The sequence below is a fragment of the Macrobrachium rosenbergii genome, chromosome 1 (assembly GCF_040412425.1).
Source record: "Macrobrachium rosenbergii isolate ZJJX-2024 chromosome 1, ASM4041242v1, whole genome shotgun sequence".
NCBI lineage: Eukaryota > Metazoa > Arthropoda > Malacostraca > Decapoda > Palaemonidae > Macrobrachium > Macrobrachium rosenbergii.
In genome coordinates, this window is record NC_089741.1 from 69,362,088 (window position 1) to 69,374,037 (window position 11,950).

The 11,950-nt window shown below is 35.1% G+C and overlaps 1 protein-coding gene across 1 annotated transcript; it reads right to left on the bottom strand.

Annotated features, from left to right (window-relative positions):
• Window positions 1–5,371: 5,371 nt before the first annotated feature.
• Window positions 5,372–6,055, bottom strand: LOC136840700 (uncharacterized). The gene has a single exon (XM_067107500.1). The coding sequence runs from the start codon at window positions 6,053–6,055 to the stop codon at window positions 5,372–5,374; it is 684 nt and encodes a 227-aa protein (XP_066963601.1).
• Window positions 6,056–11,950: the final 5,895 nt, after the last annotated feature.

Here is an 11,950-nt window from a genome sequence, read left to right on the forward strand (position 1 = left end):
TCATTTTTTGTTAGTTATTTGACCAGGTAAAGTACCCTTACGACTTCCGGTTGTATTTCACCATTTATGAAGAATGAATATTGGCCATTTACTCTCCCTCTTGTATGTTGCAGACGAAGTAATAAGAGAAACAGACAAAATAATGATCAAGATAAATTCTGCTGATGAAGCCACAGGATTTAAAAAAAAACTATGATTATTATCATATTACTTCCTCTATACAAAAATGCCTCGACTGCCCTCTCACTAAGATTCTGTTTTCAAAACCTATCTGAATGGCATGTGAAGTTGTATGAATTTATTGTTTAGCATTTACGTGGATATTTGGCACAAGATATGAAAACGCTTCTTTTCGTCTTCATTGTGTAATAATTAAGTTTCATTTTCTAAAAAAAAAAAAAAACTATTTTGCCTCTGCTACTCTGGAATTTACTCTTTTGTAGTACAACACAAAGACGGTGTAATGCTTTACCATTTACAACGTTTTCTGTTATATATATATATATATATATATATATATATATATATATATATATATATATATATATATATATATATATATATATATATATATATATATCAATGGGGAGGGAGACATAAAGACTTGTTGAAAAGGGTCAATTTATTCCCGACGTTTCGTAATGTCTTCATTACATTTTCGAGGGCTGTACAAAATAAATAACATAAATTACAAGAATGCTATAAATCTAAATTTAAAATCAAAATTGCACAATGATTACAAATAAAAAAAATGGATGTAACAATTAAAAAGGACAACTTAAAAAACAAAACAAAACCTCTCTCTCTCTGTCAAAAAAAAAAAAAAAAAAAAAAAAAAAAATCAATATAAAAGGTAAGCAGATCTGGACCAACCTATTCAGTGGCAATGTTACGACTGTAAAGAAAACGAAGGAATAAGAGAGGTACAGTGTGCCGGCAGAGGTTTGGGGACGAATCGTTTCATCATTAACGATTCCAAAATGGTCAATTCATGGCTGCTGGAAGCTCGCCCTAAAACTGAAAAGTCCTTATTTTCAATGGAAGTTTTACACATTCTAGAATGATTTCTAATATTCGAAAACTCTGGGTTTGTAATTTTACTGCCTCTCCTATAGCTTACTCCCGAGAAGAGACTGTGTGTACCTTCAGAAGCCTCCTGGTGGATCCAATATAGGTCCCTAAATTACATTTAGGACACGTATAGCTATACACACACCCGGAGGACTTATAAGGGCATAAACGATCTGTGTACTTAAACAACGACCCGATGGTAAGAGGATTGACAGGTATCAGGTGGACCTTAATAGCTCCAGACTTATTTTGAATCTGTTGTGAAAATTTTTTCTAAAAATATCATCTAATAAAAATGAAAATTTTACATAAAAATTCAATTTAGGAACACTGAATTATAGGCTTGAGGGAGAAGGACTTGTCTAGAAGCTTGCGAAGTATTTTAAAGACCAGTTCATACGGACAGTAGTTTTCCGTAAAATATTTATATACATAAAAAGACGATCTCACCTTGGAATAGAAACCAATCAGAGGATAGCGTCAGAGCCCTGTGGAGGAGAATAAAAACAGGATTAATTTTAAAGTTAAACAGCCAAACCTCTGCCGGCACACTGTACCTCACTTAGTCTTTCGTTTCGTTTTCTGTTCAGTCTTAACATTGCCACTGAATAGGTTGGTCCAGATCTGCTTACCTTTTATGTTGGATTTTTTTTTTTTTAGAGACAGATTTTGTTTTGTTTTTTAAGTTGTCCTTTTTAATTGTTCCATCTATTTTTTTTTATTTATAATCCATTGTGCAATCTTAATTCTTAAATTTAAATTTATAGCCTTTGTGTAATTTATGTTATTTTGTACAGCCCTCGAAAATGTAATGAAGACATTACGAAACGTCGGGAATAAATTGACCCTTTTTAACAAGTCTTTATGTCCCCATCCCCATACATTGTTTGGATGTGTGTATATATATATATATATATATATATATATATATATATATATATATATATATATATATATATATATATATATATATATATATATATATATATATATATATATATATATATATATATATATATATATATATATATATATATATATATATATATATATATATATATATATATATATATATATATATATATATATATATATATTGTAATGAAAACCTCAATGCATCTTCAAGGCTTTATTCAGCTAAGATCCCGCCACAGAGAGTTACAGCAGTCAACAGAGTAAGATACACTGGGACTGTCAAAAGTAAACAAATACAACACGGACAGAGAAAACAACCATTACTAACAACAGAATGCAGATAAACATTCAAACAGGTCATTAAGGCAAATGCCAATTTACCACATTCACCCCGGCTTTAATAACATTGTTATATCTTATTAAATATAAATATTTTATATAAATACCATAAGCGTCATCTTACAAAAATAGTCATAGAACTACATTTTTACGAGTACAATTAGTTATAGGTCAGACGATCTACAGGACGACGTATGCGTTGAGAACGTCTAGGGGCAACAGACAACTTATCATCATTATTAGAATTTGTAACATCATCACAGATAGACCGTTCAAGATTCTGCATTTCAGAAGCATCTTCTTTATTGACAGATTCAACCTCATCCTCAAGCTGTGTCTTGCCGGTCCCTGGTGGAGGTGGCACAGAGCGAGGACATCGAGCTAAATCACTGATAGCCACAGTATCCTCACATCCGTCCTCAAATCTAACATGTGCATATGAAGGGTTGGCTTCTAGTAGCTGAACTTCTTCAACGAGAGGATCTTCCTTTCTACGCACGTGTCTTCTCAGAAGAACAGTTCCCGATTCGCACAACCAAGTGGGAAGACTCATTACGGAGGAGGTCTTTCGCTGAAAGATGAACATTCTCTCATGAGGGGTTTCACCAGTAGCAGTGGAAAGCAGAGTGCGAATCGAATGCAATGCATCATCAAGAACCATTTCCCAAGCAGTTGGCGGTAAATCACAAAACTTCAAGGCAAGCATCACGGATTTCCATATGGTCCCAACAAAACGCTCACATTGGGCATTACCAGTTGGATGATAGGGTGTAGAACGACTTGTTGCGACGCCAAGTTTAAGGAAGAACGATTTGAGTTCAGAGGACATAAATGATGGTCCTCTATCGGAGTGCACGTAGTTGGGCAGACCAAAAGTCGAGAACAGCTTAGTGAGACATGAAATAATGGTAGCGGCCATCATATCCTTGCAAGGAAAGGCGAAAGGAAATCTACTGTATTCGTCAACAATTATCAGTATGTAGCGATTGCCAACATGTGAAGGGGATAGTGGACCTTTGAAATCAACATTTAAACGATCAAATGGTTTCATGGCTTGTATCAGTTGAACCGGTGGGGCACGATAAAAACTAGGTTTGCACTTGCTGCAGGTTGGACAAGATGATATTACCCTTTGACCTCCTCCAAAGAATAGGGAAAATTTCGAGCTTTGATGAAATGCATAAACCTAGTAACTCCTGGGTGACAGAGACTCTCGTGCAGTTGATATAACTGTTGAGTATGAATAGCCGAGCACAAGTTTCGTGATAAAGCATCTGCTGCAGCATTCAACCTACCAGGCCGATGCTGGACATCAAACAAATAGGGCATAAGTTCTACTTTCCATCGCAGAATTTTTTTCATTTTTTATTTTCCTTTATGCTTGCCATCAAACATGAAAGAAACAGACTTTTGATCGGTTACCAGTGTGAAGTGCTTTCCAGTCAGATAATGGCACCATTTCCTTACAGATTCGATAATTGCATAAGCTTCCTTCTCAACACTGCAGTGTCTCTGTTCGGCACTGGTGAGGATCTCGAGAAAAGGCCACTGGACGTCCATCCTGGTTTAAAGTAGCTCCAATGGCAAAGTCAGAAGCATCGGTTTCAACAGTAAAGGGCAAATTTTCGTCTACAGCAGCTTTGACAGACGAAGATATGGCATCCTTCAAATTACTGATAGCACCAACAGCTTCTGGAGAGAGTGGAAGAAAGGCATTGACGAGAGGGCGAATCCTTTCAGAAAAACGAGGAATCCAGCGAGAGTAATAAGCAAAGAGGCCTGTCAATCGTTGCAGCGACTTCTTAGTCTGCGGAACAGGCATGTTCATCAGGGCCTCTAGACGTGAAGGATCAGGTCGCAGCTCATTATGACTAATTTCATAGCCAAGTATACGTATAGAGTGAGAGGACAGAACACACTTAGCTTCATTCAGTATCATGTTATAACGACGAGCAGCTTCCATAAACCTTCTAAGGTTTTCGTTGTGTTCTTCTTGAGTATTGCCACAAACAACGACGTTGTCAAGATAAGCATAAACACCCTCTAGACCATTCGTTCTAATGATATCATTAATAATCCTCTGAAAAGCTGCCACTCCGTTGGTGAGACCAAAACACAGCCTAGTAAACTGATAGAGGCCGCTGTCAGCTTCAAAGGCAGTATAAGGTCGATCTTCCTCTGGTAATGGGACCAGATGATAAGCACTCTTTAAATCCACAGAACTAAACAGTTTGTACTTGGCTATTTCATTGACTAGGTCGTCTATGTAAGGAAGGGGATATGCATCCAGGTAGGTGAATTTATTAATAGTCTCCGAATAATCGACGACCATACGTCTCTTATTCCTGTTGTGAACAACCACCACTTGAGCACGCCATGGCGATGTACTATGTTCAATTACACCCTCTTCAAGAAGACGATCGATTTCTGTCCTTATAAACTCTGCATCCGAAGCACTATATCTTCTTGATTTCACAGCAATAGGATGGCAATCAGGAGAAAGATTACGGAATACTCTTGGGGGCGTGATTGACAACGTAGCTAATGCAGATAATTCAAGTTTAGGTCGAGTGCCGTCGTATGACACAGTCACACTAGAATGCTTATTAAGAAAAGGGATTCCAAGAATTACATCCGCACAAAGTCCAGGTAGCACAAGAAATTTGACACTGGAATACTCACGTCCATTGACTACAATGTCAACATTGCAAGAGCCACTAATAGGCGACACATAATGAGAAGCAGCCATTGAGATAGTTCCTGAATAAGGAGTCGCAGGTAATTTCCTATTTTTCAGAATATTATCACTAATGAAATTTTCTGAACTTCCAGTGTCAATTAGGGCATTTACTTTGGTTCCACGCATAAAAATGGGGAAAACGGAATGATTCAGTGTAGATGGAACAGAAGCAAGAGCAGCGGTGAACGAAGAGGCGGCAGAAGTAGGTTTTTATTTACTTAAACACACCTTAGTAAAATGTCCAAGTTTGTTGCATTTTCGACAATTAACTTCCTTTGCAGGGCACTCTTTTCTAGGATGACGCCTTTACCCGCAGAAGAAACATTTCTCTTGTAGAGTCAAAGCAACTAAATCATCATCTGGAGCATCGGACCTGTCGGCCTTTTCACAAACAGGGGCATGATCATCATATTCAGGCCTAGTTTTGACGGCGGCTGCAGGAATACATTCGTCGGAAGGAATTCCATAAGACTGCGAATCCTTGAAAGCGAGTTCCAGAGTTCTGGCTTGGTCAGCAGCAGCAGATAACGTAAGCGTTTTATTTTCAAGTAATCTCGTGCGAATATGTTGAGAGGAAATCCCAGCAATAAAAGCATCACGAATACTTTCATCTCTATATACCTCTGAAGAAACGTCCTTGAAGTTGCAGTTAACGCTAAGTTTGTGCAGAGCACGTAAATACTCATCTATTGTTTCTCCTGGCATCTGTCGACGAGTGGCAAGACGATGTCGAGAAACAATTTCGTTCGCAGGCTGTATGAAAACTTTATTCAGTTTTGCGATGGCGTCATCGTAAGTAGAGCAATCAGATATAAGCTCAAAGTTCTCAGGCGATAATGCATTTGCAAGCATACCAAGATAAACGTCGTTAGTTCCTTCAGTAGCATTTTTGTATCGGGAAAAGATGAACAGCCAATGCTTGAAAACTCGAGCAGCATCTGGGGACGTAGGTAGAATATCGAGACGTTCTGGCCGAAGAGCGCGTTCCATTCTGCAGCCGAATATGCAAGTTGTCTTAGCTGAATAAATTGTAATGAAAACCTCAATGCATCTTCAAGGCTTTATTCAGCTAAGATCCCGCCACAGAGAGTTACAGCAGTCAACAGAGTAAGATACACTGGGACTGTCAAAAAGTAAACAAATACAACACGGACAGAGAAAACAACCATTACTAACAACAGAATGCAGATAAACATTCAAACAGGTCATTAAGGCAAATGCCAATTTACCACATATATATATATATATATATATATATATATATATATATATATATATATATATATATATATATATATATATATATATATATATATAAATGATACAAAAATGTTGCAAATGTCCAGTCATTACGCCATCTTTGTTTTGTACTACATAAAAGTTAAAAAATTTCAGAGTAGCAGAACAAAGCAAACTTTTTTTTTTATGAGATGGAACAGTTTATACTAATATAGTCAAGATAATAGAAATAAGTAATATATATATATATATATATATATATATATATATATATATATATATATATATATATATATATATATATATATATGATACAAAATGTTGCAAATGTCCAATCATTACGCCATCTTTGTTTTCTACTACGTAAAAATTTAAAAATTTCAAAATAGCAAGACAAAGGAAACTGTTTTTTTTTTCAATATGATGAAGCAGTTTTTACTAATACAGTCAAGACAATAGAAATAAGTAAAAATGCGCCGAAGTTTCTTCAACTCTATCGAGTTTTCTGTACAGCGTATAATTAAGGCAACTGAAAATAGATCTGTCTTTCGGTGGTCTTGGTAGAATGCTGTATGAGCCGCGGCCCTCGAAACTTTAACCACGGCCCGGGGTTGGCCTGTCTTGTATCGTTGCCAGAAACACGATTATGGCTAACTTCAACCTTAAATAAAATAACAGCTACTGAAGCTAGAGGGCTGCAATTTGATATGTTTGATGATTGGCGGGTAGATGATCAGCATACCAATTTGCAGCCTTCTAGCCTCAGTGGTTTTTAAGATCTGGGGGCGGACAGAAAAACTGAGGACGGACAGACAAAGCCATCTCAATAGTTTTCATTTACAGAAAACTAAAACCTTCTCATACTATCTTTTGCTAAACTTCTGCGTAGTGGCTAGTCATTTTTTATTAAAAGCTTTTCAGTCCTTAAAACCCAGTTGCCACAAAGAACATTTTTCATTCTAGTGGCCTAGATAGGCAGTAGTTTCAAAGCAACTAGGGAGTTTGAATAATGGAGAAATGAAGAACTATTGGGAGGTTAAAACATGCTCTCTATTATAGCGAGATAGAACATTTTTTAAATCCTTGATTTTTTTTTTTTTCATTATACTATTCCTGTTTTTATTTTGCATATGTTTATACTGGAAAAAGGGAACAACAAAGAGAACTAAAACTAAATGTAAGTAGTTTCACAATTTTTCATAATTTCAGTGAAAATCCCTTCTCAGTTATTTTAGGGATTTTGTGGTGTTACGACTATATTTTGAAAGTTTTAAATCTGGTGTCCCCCAATACGATTTAATCACGGAATGAGTGACTGGATTATTGAATAAACGTCACGACTTCAAGAGTAACAAATTACGTATCCTATAAAAAGTCATTACAAATATGAGGATTATTATTCCTTATTTCTTTTCATATATGTTTACTTGTTGAATCATTTCAAATTGTCCTTTTTTTTCTTTAGCCTTACACCGAAATGTTAAAATATGAACAATATCTGCAAACCTTGGGCGGTGCCATAGTGTTTTAATAGCCTTTTATAATCCCTGGTTGGAATTTTTTGTCATTTTCATATTTATTCATCAGCCTTCATTTTTCCTTATTCATGGTCAATTATCATCAGTCATGATCATTTTCTTTTGTTAATATATGTAACTCTACTGATTTGTAGAGGCCTGCTAGTCCCGCTCGAGTTCCAAATTCTTCAATTGCCTTATGAATAATTATACATAAGAATTTAAATAATATGAGTAAAAAAAAATGGTTACTTTGGACGTAAATGCTTATACATGAGGCAGATCAAAATTAACTGAAGATATTAAACATAAATTGATGAAAAATCGTTTCAAGAAGATGAAACACAAACTGTTTCATTATTTGAGATGAATGAAATAATTTCACGCAGTGGTTAAATTATATCATATTTTACTTAAACTTCTACTTTAATTCTTGAATAAATCTGAATTTATTCAAGGAATCAAATAATCATTCATTGTATGGAATAAAACATTAAAGATTCAAGTGATGCTTTGGAACGTGCACAAAATCTATTTTCACTTTGATTCGTTTAGCCAAAGAGACTGCACTTCTGCCGTTCAAGTTTCGAAACTGCTTTTCCTGATAACTTTGTTGTTCTCAGCAGCGGACTCCTGCAGCTAAATGGATTACTTGGATCTCATGACAGACTTTGACCCTGTTACGTTCAAGGGAATTTGCATTGGAAGGCTCGCTTCGACCTGTTCATGCCATTTCGTCTTTGTCTTGCAGACCAGAAGTTGAGAGGAGACTTGGTGATATCCTAATAGTGTTCAGTCTCAAATACGCTTCCTTCCAAGGTTTCCTTTAGTAAGGGTGATTAATTTATGTTTATTTACAGGTTATGAGGATATGAAACAAAGGATAAATTTACTTTATGAACCTGCTTAAATTTTAAAGCCAAAGTACTTTCTCACACTTAAAAGATATACAATGCTATCATAGATAGAAAAATTAAACATTTTGATGACCAGTTCAGTTTTATTCTATTAATCATAAGAAAGTAGAAGTTTTCGAAAATAATACCCTTGGCTGTTAAACTTGAAACCTATATTCAGAATAACGACGAAATACTTTCCTTATAGTGTGGATATCTTTGCAAATAAAAAAATCATAAAGATTATTTTAATGTAAAAAGACAATTTAGTCTGATGAAAGAAAAACAAAAGAAAATTCAGTACACAGAAAGGTAATTTCAGACATGGTACTTTTACAGCCGTGCTTGCTCTTTGAAAATATGAAATTTCATATTTTCAAAAAGGAAGCACTAAAGAAGACCAAGAAAATCTGTAGCACTATTTAGAGCAATATTCTAACACCTAATATTCAATTAGGAATATTTCGGTCTTCATTGTGAAGCACTACTATATCACCTGAGCACTTATCTTTTGAAATTTTCTCAATTTGTTCTTATTTATTTGTTGTATGTTACGTGTGTTTACTTTACATTTTTATACTTCATGAAGAGGCACCTCATAATAAGAACACCTCTTAAGAATTTATGTATTTATTTATTTTGGTCGACGCAGAACTCGAAATGTTAACTATCAGCCAGGAAGCATCATAACAAGTTTGATGACATTACTTCCCTATAGTACAGTTCCTTATCGCCCTTAAAGTTCTTGTTCGTTTTCACCCGTCCATTCGTTACTGGCCTTCTTTTGATCTCCGACTTTCTTTTCAGCTGGCCTAACTATTCTCCTGTGTCCTGTAAAGAATCTTCTTCTCTATTATGCAAATAGACCTCAGTCCATCTCTTTTTTTTTTTTAATGAACCTCATATTTTTTCATCTTACACTTAAAATAATCTCCTTCTCTGTCATGCAAATGGACCTCAGTCCATTTTTTTTTTTTTAATAAACCTCATCCTTCATCCTACACTTAAAATAATCTTCTTCTCTGTTATACAAATAGACCTCAGACCATCTTGTTTTTTTTTTTTCAATAACCTCATTTTTCTTCATCCTACACTTACTGTTTCATATCTTCTATTCCTCTCTTCCTATTTATACAATCTTCCTGCGGAATGTGTAATCCTATTCTTCGATTTCACAAACACCACACATACTTCTTAGGCCCCCAGTTTTTCATCCACTGTCTCTTTAATTGTTCTCGCTTTCTTTTACTCTTAACTCCTTGCCCTAATTAATAATACAGTCACATTTTCATATATCCTTTCCACCTTCAGTTTCTGTCTATTTTAACTTCGGTTTTAATCAAAGCATTATCAGGTATATATTCTAGCATTTCATTTTCCATAAACATATCAATAGACATGTACTCCATTTACTCTTATACAGGCACCGCAACAAATAAATTCTTTCCCCCGACATTTTTTCTTTGCCAAAATATATTTATGATTATTCCGTGTTTGAAAAAAAAAAATCACTTCCACGGGCTCTTTCCGTTGTCATTCATTTCAGGAGCTCTGTACTTACCAATAAAGTTACCTTTTTATGTCACCTACCTCTGCGTTTATATCGCAAAGCAAAACCTGCGTATCATTATCCCCAACCCAGTAAACATCTAAGCGATTAGAAAAGAAACTATAAATACAAGGTATTGGTGTTCATAAAAATTCTTCTTCTTAAAAGGAACATTATTAATTCCTGCTGCTTATTGACTCCCTTAACGTATATGAACAACGTATAAGTAAATCTGCTGAGATTATTATCTCTCTCTCTCTCTCTCTCTCTCTCTCTCTCTCTCTCTCTCTCTCTCTCTCTCTCTCTCTCTCTCTCTCTGAACTGTAACAGTCTATTACCTTTGATAGAAAAATTTATATGAAACTCGAATTCAGGAGTAACATCATGTTAAGACCAACAGCAATATGGTAAATCTATTAATGTAAAAAATTTGTTAGGAAGAGAAATGTAACGGAAATTTGCAGTGAACCCGCCATGGATCTGAAAGCACTCTTGTCAATCGGAATTTTTTAAAAGAAGAGAGTAACAAACTGACCATTTATACCCCAAAACAACTTTCAATGAACTGTGAACTTTCGCCATCGACGGTGAAAAAGGAGAAATACAGAATCATTCACGAATCGGTGAGGGAAACGTTTCTGAAAATGTAAAAAGAAATTTTTTAAACCTGTCAGAACACGAACTATTTTTTTTCACAAAGAAAAAAAATCTGTATAAAATCTCTCGAGTCCAAATTGTTCTAATTCTGGAAGAGAACATATAATATGATTTAATTTATTCAGTTAAAGAAAATATACAGTTAGTTTTGATGCATTGTTAAATACAGGTATGAATAAAAGATGGGTAATGACCACTTTTGCCGTATTGTTAAAAAGGAGGTATCATTGAAAGCTATGAAATGGTTATTCACCATGACTCCGAGCACTGGCTTTACATCCCTCTGATACTGTCTTTCATAAAACACACACACACACTGAAACACCAGAAAAGAAAATGAATGAGACCGAGGAAATACGCCAATATAAATTAGAAAATTATAAGTATGAAAGCTGAGTGAGAGTAGTTTTCCACTAATGGAATCATATCTCAGTTGTTTTGACACTCATCGATGAACTTGTATCAAAATTAAAAGTTAGAATAATAGTGAAATAAATGCAAGATTTGCTTTCTTATTAAAATGCCTTGTATAATGCATACCTCTAGGTCATCTTCCCTAAGATCATAGATTCAAAAATAAACTGAAAAAGACCCGTCGTGAGGATATGCAGATAAACTAAGAAGATAAAATAAAATATTGAGGGTCCTATAAGATGAAGCGAGTGAATACGCGGCGCTCTAAACTGAGGTTAGCTTCAGGGAGGGTTAGGAGGTATCACTTGGCACGTTCTTAATCAAGAGGAAGATTTGGCCAACCCGCGCTACCGGACTCAGGAAAGCTAGTCCACGTATGTTGCTTAAAGTGTGTATAGGTACTTAGAAATTACCTTTGAGATTTTTAACGTTAAGCGCATAAAAAGAAATACGTGTGTTTATGAACTGTATCTAAACAAAAGTTCGTTTGAACTTTTCGGAAAACATTACAATCCGTCATTGCTTCTCTAATCTCCATCAGCAATTCTCTTTCGAGACTCAATAAAATGAAATCAAAAGCGAACGTAAATATGGTTATTTCAGACACAAAAAT

Excerpts from the sequence above, each read along its gene's own strand:
- LOC136840700 (XM_067107500.1), bottom strand. The coding sequence starts at position 6,055 with ATGGAACGCGCTCTTCGGCCAGAACGTCTCGATATTCTACCTACGTCC.